Source organism: Asterias rubens, chromosome 4 (genome assembly GCF_902459465.1).
Source record: "Asterias rubens chromosome 4, eAstRub1.3, whole genome shotgun sequence".
NCBI classification, from domain to species: domain Eukaryota; kingdom Metazoa; phylum Echinodermata; class Asteroidea; order Forcipulatida; family Asteriidae; genus Asterias; species Asterias rubens.
In genome coordinates this window covers 1,362,042-1,387,839 of record NC_047065.1, presented here as the reverse complement: position 1 = coordinate 1,387,839, position 25,798 = coordinate 1,362,042, and the positions used below count along the sequence as shown (strand labels likewise).

At 38.2% G+C, this 25,798-nt stretch overlaps 1 protein-coding gene across 2 annotated transcripts in view; it reads right to left on the bottom strand.

Annotated features, from left to right (window-relative positions):
* Window positions 1-25,798, bottom strand: part of LOC117288998 (ankyrin repeat domain-containing protein 11-like) — a 72,861-nt gene that overhangs the window by 10,022 nt on the left and 37,041 nt on the right. The window contains exons 4-8 of one of the 2 annotated variants that reach the window (XM_033769883.1): window positions 11,830-12,022; window positions 11,184-11,289; window positions 2,281-2,426; window positions 1,473-1,488; window positions 946-1,128 (exon numbers count right to left, since the gene is read on the bottom strand). In XM_033769883.1, the coding sequence (XP_033625774.1) occupies window positions 946-1,128; window positions 1,473-1,488; window positions 2,281-2,426; window positions 11,184-11,289; window positions 11,830-11,877 (499 nt within the window). In that variant the 5' untranslated portion in view covers window positions 11,878-12,022. Of the gene's footprint in view, window positions 1-945; window positions 1,129-1,472; window positions 1,489-2,264; window positions 2,427-11,183; window positions 11,290-11,829; window positions 12,023-25,798 lie in introns of both variants that reach the window. The other variant, XM_033769882.1, reaches the window with a different exon arrangement.

Sequence of the window (25,798 nt, the reverse complement as noted above, 5' to 3'; positions counted from 1 at the left end):
ATCGCAGCGAAAGAAGGGTTGTGACGTCAAATTCACATCAAATTCGCATCGCATTTGCATTCGCAGGAAGTATGAACTGGGCTTTAGGATGAGCTACTCGTACTAACTTAGGACGAGCCATACATTTTTTATATCTCCTAGGACTAGTCCTACATGTAACTCTTTGTGAAATCGACCCCTGGTCTTGTTAAACAAACTCTAGTCTAGTCAACATTTTTAGCTTCATACCCTGCAGTCAGGTGGTTTTTACTCCCCAAATTCAAGCCCTGGCAAGACAGGACTGTATGTAGAGTGGATTATATCATCATAATTTAAAGGTGGGGAGGTGAAGGGGGGGGGGGGTTCTGGGGATGTGTGTCCCAGCGGAGAAGGGAGACCGAGAGGGTAGCTTGAGGGGTCCTCCCTTCATGGATGGATGCCAAAACCGCAGCGTGAGTCACATAACAGCATTTCTGGTTATGTCTATCAAGTATGATGTGTCATCCAAACAGCCATCACTTTCTAGACTGTAGTTTATATTATTAATAAGTGGGAAGAGGGAGGGGGGGGGTAAGGAGCTTTGACCTGAGGATCCATCCACATAAATTGAGTACAGGTGCAGCGGGGTAAAACTTAATAAACACTTGATCTGTGAGTCCAATGAGAATCAAGGATCAAAGGAGGACATCATAAAATAAAGTAGCAACATTTTGTGCAAAGTCATGATTTTACAAACAAGCCAGAATTCCCATGGCAGGAACTAATACTATTATATATGTGACCCGACACAGTTGATTATAACTAGCAATCTACCTTGTTACTTATCTGCAAAATCCTGTCTGAAAGGTTTTTAACAAAAATTCCCCAAACTCAACTAAGTCTATAAATGTTGCTGTGACCCGGCACGGTTGATAATATTCAAGAAAAAACATCAGGGGGTGTGGGATTCAAGCGCTTGAGACTTACCAGCGAAATCTTGAACGTTGACCTCCGCCCCCTGTTTGATTAGATTCTTGGTGGCTTGTACGTCCCCTCGTATGGAAGCAAGATGAAGGGGCGCTTCCCCTCTCTCATTCCGCTTGTTGGCCTTGTTCTTCACCCCACCCACTGACCCAGGGGTCGGCATGGCTTTCGGAGGATGACTGATAACTGCAAATGAAACAAGGGGGGGGGGGTTAGTTTTATTATTATCTAAGTCAGAATTTCTCACAACATAAATCACTTTGGGGTTGGATCATACACTCAGAGACATAAACTTTGGTCATACTTATACTGCCTCAATGACCTCTGCAAAATTAACTTCCAAACAAAGACACCAAGAGGAACATATCATGTATCTAACCTGCTGTGATAAAGCTACAATTCACAAGAAATGTTGCTCAAAGTTACCCGCATAGCAAGACTTCATATGTTATGTAAAATTTATTCTCTGAAAAAGAAAAAAAAGAAGAAAAACAAAATCTCTGAAGAAATCTTTGTACCTTTTTACCTGCCTGGGACATTGTTTTCCTCACAATTCATCTACAGTGTATGTACATCCCAACCTACCTAGAGCTTTGTTTACCTCATTAAGCAATCCACATGTACCTCGTTACCTACATGTACCCGGGACATTGTTCACCTCATTAGTAGTCTAAATGTACCTCGCTACCTACCTGGGACATTGTTTTCCTCACAAAGCATCTACAGTGTATGTACATCCCAACCTACCTAGAGCTTTGTTTACCTCATTAAGCAATCCACATGTACCTCGTTACCTACATGTACCCGGGACATTGTTCACCTCATTAGTAGTCTAAATGTACCTCGCTACCTACCTGGGACATTGTTTTCCTCACAAAGCATCTACAGTGTATGTACATCCCAACCTACCTAGAGCTTTGTTTACCTCATTAAGCAATCCACATGTACCTCGTTACATACATGTACCCGGGACATTGTTCACCTCATTAGTAGTCTAAATGTACCTCGCTACCTACCTGGGACATTGTTCACCTCATTAGTAGTCTAAATGTACCTCGCTACCTACCTGGGACATTGTTCACCTCATTAGTAGTCTAAATGTACCTCGCTACCTACCTGGGACATTGTTCACCTCATTAGTAGTCTAAATGTACCTCGCTACCTACCTGGGACATTGTTTTCCTCACAACCCATCTACAGTGTATGTACATCCTGACCTACCTAGGGCTTTGTTTACCTCATTAAGCAATCTACATATACCTTGTTACCTACAATTACCTGGTCCAATGTTTTCCTAGTTAGTACTCTACCTCGTTACCTACCTGGGACATTGTTTTCCTCATTAGCAGTCATCTGCATAAGGAGAGCCAACTGTTGTCGCTCAGACAGCGGGATAGAGCGTCCGGGCGTCCCAAGTAGTGTTGGACTGCCGGGTTGGGACGTGGGCTTCTTGCGCTTAGGGGCTGGTTTAGGGGGCTTCTTCTCTGTAAGGATCAAGATAATGATAAGGGGCAAAAATATTAGTAATCGTAATTATGACATTCATGTATAGATGTGGCATTGAGGAATAGTACTAACTACTTGTGTCTTTCCTTGTAACAAGTAGATTGTCTACTTTCAGGTTTAATCAGTGAATAATGTATTGCCACATTTGTAGTTTAGTTCATGCGTATAATACTGCCTCCTTCGTGACTAATCCCATATCAACTTTTATAATGGCAAAATATGTTAGTTGCAGAACAATTTGAACAGATTTGAAAAGTACACTGAAGGAAGGAAATGAAACAGAAACATCTATAATATGAAAAGGGCTGTATTGTGTGTGGTCCACACACACCCTTCCCAAACTGTGTTCAGTTGAGAGGAACAGGAAACCTACACGTCCGTAACTGTGTAATCCAGATGGAGTTCCATTTACAAATCTATGAATGTTGTTTTGCAACTGATTTGATTCAGGTGACACGCTAGTTCCTGCCTGATTACAATCCCATTCACCTGTTCACCAACAACAACAAAACATTTAGCGTCTTGAGAAGCGCATCCCGTGCACTTGTCACACGCCGAGAAAGCCAGCCAGAGAGAAGGGCTGGGCAATTATAAATAACACACAAGTATCGTATTGCTAGACAGTACTATCGTCTTCTGACGTCAGTAACAAACTACTCCAAGTATATAATGCTGTTGTCGTATGGCTACTTGGGTTCCCCAAGATTGTTCAAGGATTACACTGTACGTCCTCAGAAAATCTAGGCTTATCTTGTTTTGCGTACGGATTTGTTTTCTTCCATTTGATGCATTGTAAAACATAGGGGAATTTTGTTTCTTCTGAATGCCCTATTCCTGAGATAATTGAGAAACAAAAACCCATTTACTTTTGTGTCCTCAATTCTCTTGAGTTAACCATTAATTTTATTCAGGCTGTTGAAACAGTTTACACAAACATTTCTATTACCCTGAATTTTGGCAACGTACATCCATTTATTCTCAAATAACAGGTCAAGCTGATAAACTGTGATAGCATGATAGTACAGGGTAATTTGTCTTCCAGTTCCAGACAGATATTTAAAGGTAGGGTAAGTTTTGTTAAATTGTCACAGACCAGTATCCCAACTTGGTTTATCTCAATATGGGTCAAATAACAAACCTAAGAAAGTTTGGCTCAATTGGTCGTTGAACATATGAGAAAATAATGAAAAATGCCAACAGTATAACCCTCGTTGGATAGAATTGTGAGCTTTATTATGTTTTTTTTTGTATTACCTCTTTCTCTAAAAATGTGTTATATATCAACAGCTCTCCATTACTCTTTAACATTTTTAATTGTAATTACCCAAGGTTTACCCTCCCTTCAATGAGCAAATCATCAAAAAGTAAGCATTTACAATAGTAGGTTTTAAGTAATCAGTTACTAGACTGCCTTTTCACGCCACAACCAGAATCAGTTCTTACGAAAGAAGCTGATTCCGTCACTCATCACAATCAACATTAAAATGGATTTATCCAGACTACATTATGCTTTCTGGTCCTTAAGGGTGAAGAAGTGACAGTCATGGCAATTTTCCCAAGTTCCTGAGCACCATTGCTAAAATAATTCATCACAGTATTCAACATCCAAATAAGGCAGTACATGTATCTGGGGTGACCTCTCAGGCTCTGGGCTCAGTTAGTTCAAGAGCTGCTTAGGCACAACAAAATATGTTAAGCACAGCAAAATTATGCTTACCAGAATAAGGTTACCAACTCCAAAACAATGTTAAAAAATTCATCACAGTATTCAACATCCAAATAAGGCAGTATATAATATGGCGCGAACTCTCATGCTCTTGGACCAGTTTTATAGAGCTGCTTAAAAGCACAAACAAATATGCTAAGCACAGCAAAATTATGCTCTCCAGGATAAGGTTACCAGCAAAAATACAATGTTTCGCCATTTGTAACTGGTATCCACCTCATTTCTGCTAAGCAGGAAAATGTTCAACAATATTTTCTCCAAAGCAGCTCTATGAGATTGGACCTAATTTCATAGAGCTGCTTAAACGAACAAAGCAGCTAAGCAGAAGAAAATGTTGCTGACCAGAATAAGGTTATCAGCCAAAGTACAATGTCACATATAATATCTGTAACTGGTATCAAGCTTAATTATTGCTAAGCACAAATATAGTAAGCATAATTCTCTGCATCAACAGAGCTATGAAACTTGCCCCCGACTAGAGCATAGTACATGTAATGTGCATTTATAACTACCTATTTACTTCACAATGATGAAGCCATGCAAGCCAAAGAGTCTCTGCTCATCTCCAATTGAAAGATAGGGTTGACAGCCGATAGATAGTGTCCCTTTAAAATTTAATTTACAAGTGAAATCAGGTCAGGCAGACTCTGCAGGGAAGGGATGATCCATCATCATGCTGTCGTGGTTATTGAAAAAAAAAAAACCTGCGCAACCAAATTAATTGGAAAGTATACCAGCTTGGGATTATGAACATGATGTACCAGCATCCTGCAACACTGTGGATGTACTTTCCTCTCAATTCATCAATAAAACAAAAAAGAAATTACTTATTTTTTTTTTTAAACAAGCTTACATGATGCTGACCAACTCTTTCCAAAAAACTATGAAGCTTGAATCAAGTAGGCCCTATTCTTATAAAATAACAAAATCTAAAACAAATCTTTAACAACTAACAAACCTTTGCAAGTCCGTGTCTCCATGTATTTGTAACTTGTAACTGACATTTCATTTACACATCCAAAGATAATGCAGAGGTGGCCAGAAAATATACATTGAATTTGATTTTCAATTCTTTTACATCAACTACATATCAACTACATCAACTACATGTTCCTAAACAATAAACATGCATGTCAGATGAAGCCCTGCGCTATGTAATTAGGAGTTGCAGTTTGGGGCATAAATTCTAAGATGAACAAAAATAAATACTACAGAAAATGTACAGCTGTTCACACTGAAAATGAAATTATTGGTGATCATCTGAGCATGTTTGTTTGTCTGAGTTGCCGATGCCTGGTCCAGGGCCTGCAGCCTTAATTACAGCATGTATCTCCCCTCCCCCCTTCAACTAGTCACAAGTAAAGGTCAGCCGTGTTTTTAACCCACCAGTGCATTTTGAAACCACAGAGCAGATTTATTTTTCTTTAAAAAATGAAACATCTATCCATCAATTACAACCGAAAAGCAGGGTTTCCAAAATGGCCTCTGGATACGAGGATGGGAAATGGTGTTTTTTTACATTAGGTATTCCATCAATCATTTTATTACTCCACACAAGGGCCTTTGTGTTTTTACTTGAGTGGATGTAAAACAACAAATTAAAAAAGACAAATTGCATCGAGCACTTCGAACAGTGCAGTGCCTCACAGGTCAAATTAAGAATTTTAATGAGTTTGTGGAAAATTGTTGAAAACAGGCAGACAATTTCTTTTTTTTTACAAAGGCGAAGTATACTTTGGTATTTGGAACTGTATGACGATTTGTAATCCTATATAAAAACAGACATAAAAATATGGTTGCATTTTTGAGATATCGCTGAAAATCCGGAGCGGTTATGTTTACCCAGGAAGGATAATCTGCAAACGGAATACACATCATGATGACACCCGTATAAAAGTCACTCAACAATAATTTTAAAACATTTATTTATTTAGTGAGATGATTAGAATTTTGTTTTGACAAATGTCCATTCCTGATTAATACTTTTTGAGGAAAACTACAAATTCATGACTGCGGATGCAAGGCCAAATTTAAAGAGCAAATCCTGAAAGGTGCGGACAAGAGCAAATTCACAGCAATGTTTCTGGAGCTTCGGAGCGAGCATTAAAAACAGAAAAAAACTTGAAAGGAATTAAAAGGTCAGGGCGGATCTGTCACGATGAGAACACTGATAATTGAACGGTCAATCCAGATATATGTTAAGATCTGACGTCAAGATTACACAGGGGGATTGCTATACATCTCTGAAAACTGTTGAATAACTAAATTGGAAAAATAAGACTGAGATGTACAACGAAGATGTAGAAGGGGAAGAACCTTTGCAATAGATGTGTTATGCAAGAGCTGCATGCAATTGTTAGATGAGGTTTATCGTAGCAACATGTTAGAACTATTTAGAGTAGTGTACATAGGTTTTGAAAAGAAGATCGGAGCACACATGTACTAAGATCAAAACATTGAGTTAACAACCATCGGTTCTTTTCAGAACCCACACTACTCAAAAGAGATTTAACCATGGTGCTATCACATACCTCACCTAAATTATACTCCCACCATGCAAAGTTTCATATCCTATCCTACTGCATGTAATTGTGTCACCACAATAAAAAAAATCTCCTCAACTGTAATGATTAGGGATATCACCGCAAGGTCGTTAGTGAACATGTAGAAGGAGAAGGACTTTGGCAATTTATGAGTTTCTCAATATCTGAGTGTAATTGTTAGGCGAGGTTTGCAGTAGCACCTTGTTAAATCTCTTTTGAGTAGTGTAGGTTCTGAACAGAAGATCATCAGAGCGTATGTATCGTGATCGAAAAGTTGTGTTGTCCACCACCAGTTTTTTTCAGAACACAGGTTTTTTTCAGAACCAAGTTCTTTTCAGAACCAACACTACATGTTCCAAAAGAGATTTAAACATAGTGCTACTATAAACTTCACTAAAACTTCACATAAATACTCCCTAAATGCAAAGTTTCAATTCCTACTGCATGTAACGTGTTGATGCTTAGTCGATACACAATACCCCAAAAACCACAAGGTCTGGGATTATTACCCTCCAAAAAGAAGAAAAGCAAAAGCAAGGCTTGTATCTTTGTTAACAAACCCTTTTTTATTATGTGTCTCTAATTTTAAACATCTCCAGTTATTTATCCCCTATATACTTTAACTTTCAAGTTTCATATACTTCCTGCCGTTGACGACTTTAAGGACCCTGCCCGATCAACTTCAATTCCCCTCAAGAAACTTGCAGTAAAAATACGCCTCGTCTTACCATCATGCTACTTGTATCTGGGTCAAACTCAAAATGAGTCACCGTAGAGACTTCAACATAATCAAATCACACCCTAAATTCACTGCAAATAGAATCTCTACAACATACTGTGTGTTTTATATTGGAGTAATGCAACAGCAGGCCTCAAAATAACCCACGGCACCAACAGCAATTGCCGTGGTGCCCTGTGCTTTTGCTGTGATGCCCTGTGCTTTTGCTGTGGTGCCCTGCGCTTTTGCTGTGGTGCCCTGCGCTTTTGCCGTGATGCCCTGTGCTTTTGCTGTGGTGCCCTGTGCTTTTGCTGTGGTGCCCATTGCAAAGTTCCAATACAAATTTTAATTTTTCGTCATAGCAGTGTGTTTTAAAAGAAAAATGTTGCGCCCTTTCAAAAACAAATTTAAGACCTGTAACAGCTAGGTACTACTTGAAGAAACCAAATATCAAGTCATTTCTGTATTTAATATTGTGCAATTCAAACTCACAATATGTTTGTTTGTTTGTTTGTTTGTTTGTTTGTTTGTTTAGATGATATCCCCTCAAGGGAACTCAGCAAACTCCAACAAGGGGATAAATGACAAGCTTGAAATAGCCAACCTCTCTCATACAACATATGTGATTATGAATTGCACAATTCAAAATAGTTTGTCAATATTTTAAAACAAATTTAAATTATGGGTGGGTGAGTCAAAACACAATTCAACATTTGTCAGCTTGATTATTCTGACTGGCACCCTAAGTGTGGACATTCTGTGGGAATAAGTGCAGTCAAAATTTGGCCCAGCTTTTTTCTCTAGTAGTACCATCATGTACAGGTTGTAAAATGTAAGTTTCCTATATTTTTTTTATTTTTTTATGGAAACCAAATGAAACAATAAACTTCTACTACAGTACATATGTTATAACATTCCGATAACGACCTTTAAAATGTAGAGAAAACAAAACAAACTAACATCCAATTCAAGGCAACTGCCAAATCAATAACGGTCTGTTTACAAATCCAATGACCATTTCAGTGGGGTATATTAATAATCAACCTATTTCCATAGAATATTTTTTCATGACAACCCGAATAAAAGAAAATCAAACAATTTACGCTGACCTACAAACATGAAATCACTTCCACCTGCATGTTCATGGCGCCTTTGTGTCAGGACGCAGCACAATAAAAGACTGACGTAGAAAATGGCCTTGAAAACAATCACATACTATATGCTGGTACAGGATGCATTACCTTCAATTTAAAGGGATGATGTAATAAATGGTTTCGATTGTTGGTTTGTTTGTTTAGATGAACTTCCCATCAAGGGAACTCGGCAAACTCCCACAAGGGGGAATAAACACCAAGCTGGCAACAGCCAATCTCTCTCATACAAACATTGGTTTAACGTCTTTGACTTTGAGTTGCACAAATCAAGAAATTGTGATCCAGTAACTAGACGACACTACGTTACTTATTCTAGTCATTGTGAAATCAGCAGTAAGCTTAGGAGATTCGAACCCACAACCTCGTGATTGCAAATTCAGCCAATCTGATTGCTTTTAATAATATAAATATTAATACTTGGCACACCTAAGGGGCGCATCAAAGTGCTCAGTATTTTTTTCTTGCAAGATACATGCAGAGGATACGTTTTGAAGTATGAGTGTTATTTCTTTACATAGTACCATGTAGGCCTATTGATTAACAAGGTGCTTTGGCATAATATGATGCCAATCAAACCAGGAACGTCAGGGCGAATCCCCCCTACCCCTAAAAACCCCAAACTTGTCTAAAGAACAATAGCTTCAGTTTGTCTGCAAAAAGGATCGTCCTGAGAATCTTTGTGCTCAAACTGATGATACTCGGATAACATGTCTGACTCAAGGACTTGTAGACTGCGTACACTGTACATTCACAACAATATGAGCACCAGTAAACTACACTCAAATTAGAAAATTATCTAAGCTTGTTAGTTAAGTATTCCCCCCGGCTAAATTATGACAAAACCCTTGAGGAAGCCTCGCTTGTTAGTCAAGAGAATGGAGAAGGAATAGAGTCCGATAATATCCCTGTGTATTTGCGTCAGTTACGAACGTCACTCTCCGTAAGACACTGACAAAAGACACATAACTAACGGAGAAAAACAAGACCAGCAAAGTGACCAGAACATCCTGTCATGAAAGCAGGGCCTTGGAAGCGCTTTACGTTGCTGCAATGATCCTAACTGACTAACAGAGACCTAGAGTGGTCATTGAAATTCAAACAAACAAATCATCTGCCCACATATATTTTTTCTTCTTCTCTTTTCGTCTCTCGTCAATCTTCGCCAGACTCGGGTTGCTCCCACAGCGAGATTATTTTTGTCGTCAAAAACACATGAACTGAGTGATATCACAGCGCAAGCCAAGAGGGAGAATGAAATACACAAAAGCATTGCTCAAAACAAGCCAATTCATTCATCATGGTTTTTATGATTTTTGATTCTTTTTAAATGAGCGATTGAATCTTGTACAGTGAGCAGTCTTTCTCCACAAATAATTTCCAAGAAGAGAGTTTTCAAATTATTTCCTAACAATTAGTAAAATCTCCACCAGCCAACACCTTCTAATACACTATTTATCATCATTCACAATATGCCTGTTGTTTTCAGACGGCATCTGCTGGTGCAATTTCATTGCCGGTGACACAAGAACAAAGAGATACACCAAGATAAACAAAACACTTGTACATTGATCCCTTGAAAGGTGCATTTTTCTTTTTTGAGTGGTCTATTTTGGTTCTTGACGACACGGCGAATGTGTCTTTACGTTTTCATGTTTTACTGGAGCTGCAGTTTGGGTTGTTGTGACCGAGAGAAAGAGGGAGAGACAGAGGACGGAGTTCAGAAGTGTAATCTATAAAGTGCTCCGCAGACACACCAGGCCTAAAATACACCATCCGCATTCTGCTATGTCATACTAGCATTCCATTCCAACCCAGACACCATGGAACCCAATGTCCATGTACTCCATTTAAAGGGAAGGTACACGTTCGGTAATTGCTCTTTCAAAATTAATGGCAATAAAAACGCCTGGTTTAGAAGCCTACAATAGCTTCGATGGTATACAACATTTTTCCTTATCAGGGAGATTTTCAAATGGGTTCATCAGAACATGGAAAGATTGGTTTATTTTCAGGGAACTTTCTACAGAATCAGGGAGAGTTGGCATATCTGACAACTGCCCTGTTAATATTTCGCCCCAACATCATTCTTCAAATATGAGATAACCAGTAATACATTTGTACTTATTTATCAAGCTGAATCATTTTATTAATAACTTGTCTTTTTGCTGTTAAAATCAGTTTCCCTTTCCCAACCAACCCCTTTGAGCTTTGAAACAAAACAGAAGAGTTATAAATCTTTGTTCATAACGGACTGATCAGACAATTATAAAATCCATTTATAGAACGTCAGGGAATAGACATGAAGACTCAGCACAAGAGGGGATCCGCTAAATGCGTAGCACTCAAGACAATCAGTACCGACTGGACCTGGTTCTCTTCAACTGACGCATGAGATATTTGTGTGAAGGTCACGACGGAGGATGAGGGAATTTATCCATTGCTCAGGCGGTGGCAGACATTCATTGAATGGGCGTCTGACTTCAGCAATATAAGCTGTTTTCTGGCCATGGTTGTAGACAAAGACACGAACTTCGAAAAAACCTTAATCATACTTCAAAATCTTAGGGGGGGGGGATGTTAGTGATAATTCTTACCCTCAGCCCCTTCCCCGTTGACGCCGCCGGCGAAGAGCTTCCTCTTCAGGGTCTTGCCACCGTCTCCCTTGGTGGACATCGGCGACTTCACCCCCGCCTGCTTCTCCTGAGAACAAACAAACAAATAATCAACTACTTACAAAAATAGACAGGAGGCATGATTAAATCTCATCAAATTCACAAACAGAGAGATAAACTGACAAACACATCTTGGTGTACCAATCTTTTGAAAACGAAATGAAACAATCATGAAAATTGACTGATTTCTTAAGAAAAAAACCCAAACCAAACAAACAAAATTTTACAGATTTTTAAGACAAACAAGTGAACTCAAAATTGTCAATGAATTCACAGACAGAAACAAACAAACAAACAAATGCACCGCCCCGAAATGGGGTCTAAAAAACTTGTTTATCGACATTCAGGTCAAAGATGGGTGCAATCAGATCAATTTTCTGTTTTCTTTTTTTCTGCATTTTTTACTAGTTTTTCACTTCTTTTGACTTGAAGTCCAACATCAGCCATAATTCAGCCTTTGGCTACACTGTATGTTTAATGAATAAACCATCAATGAATGAATGAATGAAAAGAAGAATGAAAAATGAGTCACAGATAGACATAGAGGCAACAAACTAACAATTCTGACCTTCCTCTGAGGAGAGCTCTTCTCAGCCATCCCTGAGTACTGGACCATGTATCTGGCTCGTTGGAAGTAAGGCTCGCTCACTTATACAACAGCAACAAGTGGTCATCAGGATCTTAAAGATTCCTCCTAGTCAAAGAGTTTATCCTCATCACGAAAAGCCGGCCATGGTAGCTGCTAATTAGTAGTGACGACCCTGTAAGAGTAGAGAAGGGGAACGGATTAGGTGGGTTGTCTCTTTAAAGGGTTTTAATACCTTTTGTAGATCAAGTTTTTGGCCATGACATGAATCCCTACTCACTGTGAATGAAGATGTATACCTAAAGAAGTTTCTGTTTCATTAGTCGTCAGGTTTTTGAGAAAAAAAGTGAAAATCACAGAGCAATGTTTTCAGCAGAGTCATGCAAATAGATCGTACCGTATGCTAAAATTGTTTTGTGGCATTGTTTTACTCATTTCTCAAAAACTACAGCACCTCAGCAAGTAATATTTTAAGCTTTCTACCATCAATATCTTCAAACCGTGTAATGTAAAATCTGTGGACATTGTGTTTTGTGTCAAACAAAAAGTACACAAACCCTTTAAACTGAATGCAGGATGTTTGGAAGTCGAAAGGCTGACATTGACCACCTTTTGGATCAATGTAAAAGACAGATAAAACCGGAAACATGAAAATGAGATTTGCTGAGTGGCTTGCCACTCTAGCTGGGTAGATTCTTGAGAAAACAAAACCAAAACTAAATAGTCTTATCTTATCGGTAGGATAAAATATTTTACAAAATACTTGTACTTTTGATTGTAATGTGAATAATCATAAACAAACACCAGAATGTTCAGTATTGCTGTGAGAATAAGGACAATTGACCACTACAGTTTTAAGTGACACTCACAGGTTTAACTAAAAATGCAAAAAGAATAAAAACAGGAGGGGGTGGGGGGAGAAGACAATCGGCAACAACAGGAAAACTTGTGAAGGAACTTGCCTGAGGCATATTTTTATTCAGTCTTTACAATTGTACCGTCATTCAGTTTCCCCTTCAAGGAGTTTTAGAACACAATTGTACTTTATTTTGTCACTTTATCCCAATCAAACCGCTTTTCTTTTTCTGTTATTTGTACATAATACAAATAAGCTGACGGATGCAGTGATGTTTTGTGTTGTAACATTAAAAAAAAACAAGCTCTCAGCAAACAATTCCATTCAAATCCAATTGAAGGAAAATACAAACACATACAAACCTCTCCTTCTCCCAGCAATTCAAAGAAACCTCCAGAGAGAGTGGGAGAGAGAGGGGTCTATTTCGATCACAACTGAAAAAGCCTGTAAAACCGTTTCAAGCCCTATTAACCACAGGGAGAACCTCAGACAACGAGCAAACAAGCTTCTGACAGAATAAAAAAACTTCCCAACAATGGACCACAATCCACAAGACTACAAAAACCTCAGGGTGAGCTGATTAAAAAACCCACAAACACAAAGTTACTATGTACTATTTTGCGAGGAAATACTGCACCTTGACAAAACGTCAACAATCAGTTGACGCCCCCTTCCCTTTTGCTTCATTGATGTTTAGAAAGAAGTCCACTGTAAATGTACTATTCTGAGGTAGGAACCACTGTATTTATGGGTGACTGCATCACTATAAACCAAAACTTATCAATGCTGTGGCTACTCATGCAGCAATTCAAGCCATTCTTTGAAACTGATTAGAAATACATGTAAATTCCTAGCCATCATGGCAGTCCAGAGGCATGACTGAGTCATCGTGGTGACCCTTTTGATGATTGAGTTCAACCTCTGCTTGCCCAAAGCTGACCAGAGGCTGAGGTCAGAGGCAAGCCTGTCAGCTCCTCCATTCCGCGGCTTACTTCAACAATTCCTTGAACGATAATCTTCTGAAGATAATCCTCTTCTCTTCTTGAGACATGGCCAAATTACTGTAACTTGGTTTTTGTAAATCTTTTGTTTCGTCGTCCCCAATAAAGTTTCTGAAATAATCATCTGTTTTCCGCTCTTTAATTGAAATTCTCAACGAAGTTTGAAACCCAACTTGTCCATTATGTGCATTTATAAATCTGACATGATTTAGCTAGTAGTACTAAGTATTTCCATAACCTTCAACAGTTGGTCTTAAGTCCCTTGAAAATTATAATACATCAGTCCTCGAAAACACCCTCGCCCTTCATTACTGGTTACTTGTTGTCAACAAATATAAAGCAGACTTGGGAAAAAAATTCACGAATTAGGAATCAGTTCCATACTTCCACACTTTAAGCTACTTACAGACCAGATTCAAGGTTTACTGAGATTATTTTTCAGTACTTCATCTCTAAAGCCTAAAAAAAAACATTTTCATTTTATCGCTTTGTTTTGTTCAATGCAAGTCTGATGCAAAGATAAGAGGCTACAACTCTCACAACACAAAAAAAAGATGTTCAGGTTTGCTAAGTGGTTTCTTTCTCTGCCTTTCATCTCTATAGACCCAAGTTAGAATCCCACCTCATACTAGAACTTTGTATCATGTTGATTGGGTTTTCAGTCCCTACCTGATTGCATCAGTTTCCCCATTTTGGGGTTTTCCTCACACATCCAACATTGAAAATTTCTTCTTGTTTCCAATTTGATATTGACACTTGCACTGTTGGATGTGTAACAAAATACCAACAGCACACACTTGATACTACGTTGTTGTAAGCGAAACAAGGCAATTTTGTCCTCAGTGAAGGGCACCTTTATGAGCATCAAAGGGCACCAGGGACAAGACCAAGAAAAACCCAGGGGCATGTGCAAGACCAAGGTCGTGCAGTATCATGCCTGATAATGACTAACACTCCTACCAATCCCAAGCAGACGATGATTGCAAAACCCTGTATCATCAGAGCACTCCCAGGTGCATAATCCAGACTGAGAAACCATAAAACTGAAGTGTGGGCAGAATTGCAAAGTTTAGCACCCTAGGGGACAGGTATGCACTTGACCTTTGCGTGACCTGATTTATGCTGAATGCTGAAGTTCACCAGACCTTCCTTGACCCCCAGCTGCGTTATCTGGGGTCAAGATGATTAAGTTTCCTGTTGGCACAAACTTTTATAAATAAATCTTTTTAAAGGGTTGAATTGTACATCTGTTGAACAAGGTGCCACCCAAAAAGAGCAGACACAGGACAGACATTTTATTGACTGATTGGCAGTAAATTTTGTTAAGCATAAGTTACGGAGGCATCAGTCACGTGAACATAAAAAGTAGCAGGGTTTGCCCTTAGCTTTATTATTGACTGGCCAGCAGGTTATTTCACTAGTCCATTGCCTTCTCACTTGCCCATATTCCAAATATGGAAGCTTTTCAAACCGAACCAAACAGTCGGACCACTTGGACTGAATTCTAACTGGTCCTCAAACTGTGTTTTAACTGGCATATTGCCAGCAGACTACTGTTAAGGGAGAGTGCTGTCTAGCAAGTTGGCTGGCTACCAACAGTTTCTCCAGACAAAATCTTCTACTCAACCGCTAAGAACAGAACAAGTCTCTATGAAATTGGCACTTAGGATCGTTCTTTTAATTCTCAATAAATAAATGTCATATCTACACCGCTGAGTTGTGCTAGCGTGTGTTCGACATAAACAAACCTGTAAGCACTATCTTCAATGTACATAAATCAACTTTAAATTTGATAATTAATGATATACAATGAGTAAAATGCATGCACTAGTGCGCAACACATACTGTAGACATTGATTGATGATGCTGTCATGAAACCATTAGAAATGTCGGTTGAGAGACAGCTCGTTAAGGGGGCTCGTTACTGGTTTTTGTTTCAGCTCATCAATATCTGGCACGCCCACAACAAAAGGTTCATCAGCGTTATTTGTCTCATGAGGGTCATAACAACAAACCAGCAAAATCAGTTTCATTCAATCTGTGTTTTCCCCCATGAACCATGCAACCTTTTGTGAACAAAGCTAGTAATTAATATACTGTCAATACTAAACACATGGGAAAAAAAGGGGACAAAAGATTTGTTTTCCCCACACGGACAGTACTGCAAGTTAATCAATATGTCTATTATTTTAGGACTTCAGAAAACAGTAAACACAAGACTTCAATTGAATCACATTATGAAAACAATTAAAAAACAACCAAACAGATATCATCTGTTTCCTTACTTAGGTAGGGACAACAGTACACAGTTTTTGAACACATTTTGAGAATAATTTTACTCTGAGCAGCTATGGACAAATATATCAGTTTTTTTCCCCAAAATTGGAACATGAGAAGCATTACTGACAGTATGACTCTCAGATTGTGTATTCAAATTTTCGCCAACATCTCAAAAATGTGACCACCTTTTAAAATAAAATCGTCACAGGTTAGTGTTATCGTATATATCTTTATTTACATGTTATAATTATAGGGTTTAAAAATTTTTTTTTTTTTTTTTTAAATCAAACAGTTCCGAAAACCTAAGGAATACTTTGCCTTAAAATGTCTTTTAGTACACAAAATAAACATTATGTCATGTACAAAATAAGAACTCAACGGTACAGTTATAGCTACGAGCCAAATTCTGAGCTGTAATTCCGGACATCCCATAATATTCCTTCTGGGAATATTTGTAAGAAGTTATTCCTTTCTGCCCGTGACCACACCCGCCGAGCTACACCCAGCAGATCAATCACTTAATACATATTTCGCAACATGGCTTTTTATATATTTTCTACATTCAATTTACAACAATAAGCAAAATTCCCAGAGAATTCAGAATTGTATGCTACCATTGACAGGAGATTTTTTGAATAGAAGCTCCATTGTAGAAGGGTAGATTATTTTTCCTTCGTTAAAAAATAAATTCATTGTTGTTATCGGATTAGGGGATGCATATATATCGCATAGTATTAATCTTGCATTTATTAAATTATATTCTAATTTGAGTGGCTTCACAATACAGCTAAGAAACACCAATATTCTATTCTTTGTAACCTTGAAAATGAAACTTTTCAATATTTCTTTTTCAAAACACAACATGAATGCGATTGCATTCTGTGATTGTAAACTGCACAACGCCAAATTATTTAACTATGTAACTGTTCATGTAATTCTGCTGCTGAATATAATTTTAATAAACCATTGAATGAATGAAATGCCACACCACATCAAACCTGAATTCCATGTTGAAAAATCACTTGCAAGGAAGTACGAAGCACACAAATTTATTCAAGGCATTTATAGGTATAGCAGGAGCGTATTGAGAAAACCTTGTATGGGGCATGGTACTGTAGATGGAAAAACCGCTGGGGCCCGTTGGTAAATGAAATTGGAAATATTAACGTGACTTGATATGTTCACATTTCCAAGATTGATTCAGAAGAGGCCTGGGGAGGTATCCCACTGTTAGGCACAAGAGCGAATGAGACTAATAAAATAAAACAAAATCAAATACTTGTTTGTGCCACGGAATTAGAAATAGAAATGTTTTTACATGCACACACCGCAAGATAACTACAATAGCTGATGATCATAGCTGTAAATCAAACAAGGAGGGTTGTGGTAGGTACACACTTTAAGACTAAACTAATAACATGAAACATCTGCATAATAAGCTTTCAAAACCTAAGTCTAATCATGGTCCGACAGACATCCCCACACTACCCGCCACACAAACAAAAAACATGAGCTTTGTAGCAACAATTCATCAAATGCAATGAAGGGGACAAATAAATTGTCTACCAAATTAGAAAAGAGTTCCGGTGCACGAGTCCAATAATTACAGTAGGATGAAGCGATTTTCTCATCTGATCAGTGTTCAAAAGGCTTAAAATACACAAAACCGTGGGAAAAAAAACACTTCATTATCGCCAGGTTTTGTACATGGGATGTGTACGCCTTAAAAAAACACATTACATACGTACAGTACGTACACAAAACAAGATTAATAATGTACATGCATGGTACATGTGCATGTACCTGGCTGTACTATGTACATTGTACATAAAAACACCCATTCTAACATAACAATATTGAAGTCTACATAAAATGTTTACATAACACTTTTATGACTTCACTATCACACGACAATTTGAACAATATGATGGATTTAAAACTTTAACAATAGGGTAAAATAGGAGAGTCTGCTGACAAAAACATCTCATGGGTTAACAACATCTCCAGCTTTTTAAACATCACTTCCAAGAATGACAGTATCCTGCGATCTAGAGAAGCAGATCAAACAGCAAGATTTCTAAACATCTTAAGACAAAAATTGTCACTTTTTCCACCAGGCAGACAACAAAAAACATCTGAACTTGGATGGTTTTCCAGAACTCCTCCTCCGTGTTTTAATAAGAAGATCCCTGAATCCGACTGCCACTGCAGCTGAAATTCAATATTACTTGAGATTAAAGATGATCCCTAGGCCTGTCTGGCCATTCTACACATCAAAATCTGTACAACAGCAATTTGATTACCAGTTCAGTTTTTGCTTCACTGCATTTGACCTCAGCATACAGGCTCGGAATTACAATGACAACGGACATTTCATAAAAAGTCATAAAAGAGAGTCTGTATCGTTATTACAGGTACCAATAGGTTTTGTTTGTTCTGACAAAAGGCTCATGAATGTACATTTAGATACGTCAATGGTGTATAATTACCGGAAATTGTAAAGGAGACAAAAATTAACGGCGTGTGATATGCTTTGTGTGACCAAATTTGGCATTTTAAAATCAAATTTAACAGTGTACATTTAGCCCTAGACATTTTTGAAATTTGATTGCACTAAGCTGGAGTGTGACAATCTTCATTCTAAAAATAAAATGTGCTTAGTATCTGTGAACTTAGGATTTCTTTTTTGTACATATTACACACAAATTTCCATTCATCGGGAGACTTTGGAACGGTAGTGAGCAGCTGACAAACCCAGGATCTATCTAAGGTTTCCGTTGTTCTGCGCGTGCGCATAATTCAGGGGAGAGATTCATTGCCGACAAAAAGGTCTGAAACTACATGTAGGATCAAATTTTTAGGACGCAATAAATTGACGGCTTAATTCAGCCTTTTGATAACTCCTGGAGTTTGAAGATTTCAAGGAGCTTCTGGGAACAATATCCTCAGCGCTAGAGAAGTAGGCTAAGAGAGCGGGGCTCTTTGATCAGGAGAAAATAAAAGCATTTTTTTGTCTCCACGAAGCTGATGCTAAAAAAAAGGTCTCAATTCAGATGCGAGGGTCTGCAATTTCTATATAAAGGAGAATCTGAAATTTCTCAACCCTTGATAATTCCAAGAAGCTGACGTTATTATGCTCCGCAAAGGTTATGAATTTAAAAACAGGTGTGTTATTTAATAATTAAATTGCACGGGCAGGTAATAAAATAAAAAACTTATGTGCAGCCATCTGAATATGGTAAACAAGGTCCCATACATAACGCACCATGCACCAGATGCCTGTCAATTCCTGCTGACCTACATCATCCATAATTTTGAGTGCTGTCCATATTGATAGATGGAGGACCTCGCCCTATGGGATTCAAGTGGCCCACAGACACCGTCCTGGGACCAACTTCATAGAACTGCTTATCATAGCACACCAATTTACTAAGGTACTGACAGGTTAAGGGTTACCAGCTTAAGTATCATGTTATGTCCACCTAGTTTGCGACTGGCTCCCTGCTTTTTTTTGCTATAAAAAGCAGAAATCTTTTAAGCGATATTTTTAAGCAGCTCTATGAAATGAGGCCTTGTATACATGCAAGTTAATCCTTTGCATATCAGGGAATAATTTAAAAACAATGTAGTATTTCGGTATGGTGATTTTACAATAGAATATAAATGAGGATCCAAATGTATAGAAAAAGCAGCACATTTTGGTGATGCATTGATGTCACACAAATCTGCAGTTTGGATAGTTGAGAAAGAAGCCCCACGGCTCCCCTCCTCTCTTTGACATTATTAAAATGAGGAACATCTTCAGAGCTAATACAAACCGAAATGAATATTTCAACATCATGAAAGACATTCTGACCTGCCAAAAATGTGTGTAATTTACGAGTTGAATGCTCAACATTGCATGTACTGAATGTTGACTTAATGTACGCTGTGACTGTATGTTTGTATTATGTCCTGCTTTATTCATGGCGGAATATCACTGAACAGGAACGAACGGTCATCATGTTCTATTATTCCATTTGGCCACCAAAGTCTTCCGAAACCACTCAATATGGAACAGTTGTATTGTTGACAGTACATATTACTACAGTGCCCAAAATTATCACGAAATGCATACTTACTAATTGAACCAGATGTCTACACAATGAATTTGTGAAGTATTTTGAACCTGAATATATTTAGCCTCTTCTACATTGTACATATCACAACAGGATAAAGATTAACCGCGATGCCATTTTTAAACCAGAGCAGGTAAACCATTGCAATGTGGGCATGTGATCAAAATGCAAATTTGGTCTCTGAAATTTACAGAGGGCTAAGTGCATCGGCCGACTGGCTATATTTAAATGTTGTTGAATACATCAGACTGTAGCTCTTCCACTATGGTTTGAACAAACCGTTTCAATCTACATGTAAATGATGTGAACCCCACTGAGAACATTCCAAGAACTCATTATTCTTGGAGTCTTCGTATCTTGAATCTCCTACATGTTACAGCAAGCTGTTGCACCTGGTTTGGGGTGACAAAAGTACCCACTGAAGATCTCAAGAAAATTCACAAACTACTTTGTAAAGGCAGGGGCTTGAGAATTATGTAGGCTACCAGACTGACAGCTGACAGACTCGGCAAACAAATTCATTACTGAGGTGCCGTCTTTGTCACGTTTATATAAAATGGGTCATTCCCTTATGGCTTTAGAATTAAGAAAACAAACTAATAGGCTTAAGTTTATGGTGATTAAAATCCCATAACATGAATGGAAGGCCTCACAACGCTTCCAAGAGTGCAGATTGTACATTTAATCAGTCAGTCATGCTGAGGTCACACCACCCTCAAACTACCTCCATGCTCAAACGATCAACTCAAACTATAAATGCCCTAAACAAGATTTTATCAGAACATTTGTTTTGTCTGCTGAACACACATCACATTCTCAAAGCCACCATACCACAGTACTGTATCCACTCAATAGACAATACACTAGGCTTATTTATAAACACACCCCTTCCTCCCCCATGTGTTTGTCAAACTGCCAAGTTGGTGTTTGTTAGACAAGCTATGAAATCTCTACAGTTTATCTGCTTAACTTAATTTCTTGGAAACACGACCAAAACCATGCATCATCAATGTTTATTAGTGGGTAAAATTTGTAATAACAAGCAAGAAGGATGTCACTTAGTGACTTTCTACCTCCATGCACCTACTATGTACATGATAGGCCTACATCAAGCCACCATTTTGTCCATATTTATTGAGTGCCATATATAGCTCCCAGTTAGATGATGGTTAGATTGAATAGAAGGCACGTAGAAAAGAAGGACTGAATATTTTCCCTTCATACAAAAATGTAAAATGATTGCATCTTCACATCTTTAAAACAATCCCCTACATGTTTGTTTGCACATTCAACAATTGTGTAACTAGGCTGCATCTATAATAGACCTTATAATGCACATGACATCATTTCAGTAGGGCGCCCTCACCTGAAGGTCAAAGGGAGGTTGTTCATTGGCCAATCCTGTGCGCCGCGCGTACAAATCTGTGCGTTTTGATTGTTTCGTCACCGTTTTTCCACTAAGATGGCTGCTGGATGACGTCAATGCATAACGTCTATATTAAATTCACAAAGCAAATACCCACACCCACAGAATTTTAAAAATATTTTAATATAAAAGTGATATATTATGTTACAAAGGAAGCCGTATAAGCTTCCAGGAAGACAATTACATTTCATACATGTGTGCCAAACTATTTGGTTGCGGAGTTGCAACCAAGCAGAGTTAGAGAGCCAGCCAAGCACAGCATGGCTACCATGGTCCATGCATGGTCTAACCATGGCTGCCCGATTGTATACAGACTATCCCATACCATGGGTTGTGTACAGTAGTAATACCCACCTCTCACTACACAGCACTCACTATAAATAGTCCTTGCCAGGTGGCACTTGCATGATGGTGACTCATGTTTTTGCGGGTTTAGGGACCGTCTACAAAAGTCAATCAGAAGTGAACTCAATCAAGCCATCATGAAAGGGTGTGAATTGTAGGTCTGGAGATGGCGTTTTCTACCTTAGTAAAACCTGTATTTTCACACTGACACATGAGGATGTCAAATACCCTCTGGGATTTGTACAGGAGTGGGCCAGTTTGTCACAGCCTCTTTGTATCTATTATGAATCAACATTAAATATGAAACTCAATGGATTCCTTTTTAAGTGAGCTGTCCGCCAGAAATGTTTCTAATAATTTTCCTTTCCTCTTAGAGAACCAACATACAGCTTCAAGAAATTCCTGACAGACTTTCACTTAGGAAAGACACATCATCTACGTACATACATTGGGAACTAAATCTATAGTCCACATGTATAAAAGTAATTTGAACATAGACAGAATCAAAACAGGGCACAATTGTCGCAGGAAGGAAGACGCTTTTACAAATCAATCTTTCTTGGATGTTCCATTTTGTGGTAATATCATGAGTGAAGCTACACGTACATGTATATGTGTACATGATTACAGTATAGGCCTAATATGACACAGTGGATATCATGTTCACAGCATTTTACATGTGTTTCGCAAAAGCTTTCACAAAAGTGAAATCAACACAAACATTTCACCGCTTTCTGAGTCCTTTAATAAACATGTGTCAAGTTTCACATAAATACATTCCTAACACTGACAACCTAGAGCTTCAAAAAAGAGGACCGGCCTACCTTTTATTTTATAACTTCAGCGGTCTGAAAGATTGCTAAGTGTTTAACGCGGTATGCATGAACCGAGCACTCCAGGAATGGAATAAGGTTTCTTTGTCCTCTCTGATTTCTAATGGAGTCTTGCCTCGCTCCCGCGTTCCCGCTCGACACCGCAATTTGCTTTTCTTTGTTTCTCGGTTAATACGCAGATCCGTGGTTAATATTAATAAGACCCATTTTATTCATGAAAGATCTGACTCACAAAGGCCACAAGTGGGATAAGATTATGATGTGCAAAATTGAAAGACGTTGACAACCATCTTGTTTCCTTCTATTGGTTGATTTCTCTTCAGTTAAAGCGTACTGCTACGTACATGTACATGGTGTATGTATTAAAGGCAGGGTACACTTTTGGTAAATGACAAAGACATTGAAGACCAGTATCCTCACTTGGTATTAATTAATCAAACTTCATGTCATGCACAGCGCAAAACAAAATATTCAGATTTTGATTTCTGAATTTGCTGTCTTATTTACTGTTCATTCCAACAAAAACAACGGATCTCTTTGTGAGTTAGGTTTAAGTAAATTAAGTTAAAGCCAATAAATGAAGCTCTCTCTATTGAGCCGTCTCTTTACAAAAATTGTACAGGAAAACAATCCGCAACCAGGAAGAAAACCCATCAACTTGAGGACGAAAATACATTTCTGCTTGAACTTTGCCATTTTATCAAATAAAAGCAGTTAAGGCCTTCCTCGGGGCCCTTTCACAGTATACCTTCAACTCGACAGGCTCGTACATCATTGTCAGGTATTCAAAACGCTCAATGAAAAAACATGTATTCAAATATATTTCCGCAAGTAATATCACATTGCAAAGACCCATCGCATTGATGAATTGAATGGCCTGTGTTTGTGAATAGTCTTCTACGAAATCCGAGTGAAAAGATTTTAGCGAGTGATAAATATGTTATGTAGGAATGCGTCAAGCAGCTGGAGGCATACACTGTACAACTAAAAATACAAGCCTTGGAATGTACAATGTATCAGGCTTATGAAAAATACAATTTATATCCAATATTAATATTCTGTCTGTTGCAGATTTTTAGTATAATATTTGTTACTGTCGGAGGAAATTAGATTACGCACGTGTCTAAACTCATAACTCGCCAAAAATGACAAAGACTACCAATAAAATTCATCTAGAATGGTACGTGTACATAAATCAAGACATTATCACTGGTCATTTATGAGGAAAGCCTAAAGCTTTAGACAATTTTGCATTTTATTACAAAAAGCAGAGATTGAATAAACACAAATTATGTAATCTCCGATCATATTGCAGCAACAGCGCCAGGATCCCCACCCCCCCCTGTATAAGAGATTTTAATCTCCATGAAATCCGTCATCATCTCGGCCCATCCCTTTTCCAAGTAACCGACCAATCACTACAGGAGAAGGCCCGAAGAAGCTCACTAAGCACGTACTCTAAACAATCACATATTGCTAGAGATGGAAACATGCGCCGTTGTCAACGATTCTTTCCTTAGTGACCACATGTCATACAAAGCAGCGGAGTTGCTGAGCAAATAGGAATTTTTCCCACCAAGAATAATAAACATGTTCTTTTTGATTGGGTACGATTTGTACGAGTTTCTTGGTTTGAACACGAGTGTAGGTTTGATGCGCAGTTATGGAAATTAACCATCAGCTTTCGATAATGAAAAGTAGAGAAAAGCCTGGGTACAATTTTATCAAATTTTTGTTTGGTATTAAGAAATAAATGCTTGCAACATAATGCCTCTAGTCGAGCATGACAAATTAAACCTTGCACTCTGCTCCTCCTCCGATGACCAATTGAGTTCAAATATTCACAGGTTTGTTATTTTATGCGTATGTTGAGATACACTAAGACAGAACACTGGTCTTTGACAATTACCAAAGATGTCCGGTGCCTTTAATATTACAGTTAAACATCATCAACAATGTTACGAATGTCGAGCGATGAGAAACATTCATGTGATAAGCATGTCACATTCTCAGGTGAAACATGAAAGCCTTTAATAGACTACATGAAGCTGATGGAACATGCAACCATAGAAGTCACCTGTAACCTGATGACATTGGCGGACACCAGTTTCCTGCTGTTATTAATGGTTGGATCTTTATCTCTGGCTATTTGCCAAGCTACCCTCACCCCTCCAAACCTTCTCAACCACAACAGGAATTCGGCTGGATCTCAGCAAGGCAGAGGGATCATCTTGTTTTTCATCGTCAATCTCAGACAAATCTACTCCGTGGTAGTAGAGAAGTCTCCCAAATTTTGAAAAAATCTTCTCAGAATTGTTTTAGAATTGTACATGAAAAATCAACCCAGCAAGTAGATACAAATATACACACATCATGGTGTTAGTTACCGCAAACCAACATCAATGATACCACACCATGCAATGCCTCAAATCCCATATTGGCCGTCTCAACACTGGCTTTTCAATTTTAATTCCAGAATGACCATGTTTTTTTTGGGGCCTATCTGATGTGTACATGTACATGTACACCACGATTCATTGTACAGTATGATGCATTATTGCTGCGACCATAACAAAACGAATTGTAAGACTCCATTAGAGTTCACGATACATACGAACAGCACCTCATCAATTAATCAAAGCAACTTCGCCAATATGGCGGTTGCCATCAGAACAAAATTGATTGCTTGTAGTTTGCTTCCTACGACCCATGTTTGTTCACCACAATTCAAGTACAGAAAGTAAATGTGTAAATTATGCACTACACACAACATGATGCAAGTTGAAAAGGGAATATTATACATTTCAAGGCATTCATTTACTGCACATAAAAAAAAACAAGACTTGATACTTCACAGAGGCTATGGAGGCAACTGCCTACATATTCATTCAATACTTTCTGTCTGTTTCAAACGTTCAACTCCAGTCAAAATTTACATTTTCCTCAATGAAGTACCCACCACGAAGGACAAGCAACTTCCAAAACAGAAGCGCCAGACCTGAAAAAATTTGCCTGTTTTAAATAAAAATAATATCAAGTACACAGAAATGTGTAACACTCTAAACATTCCTGTCTTCATATGTCCATATTTT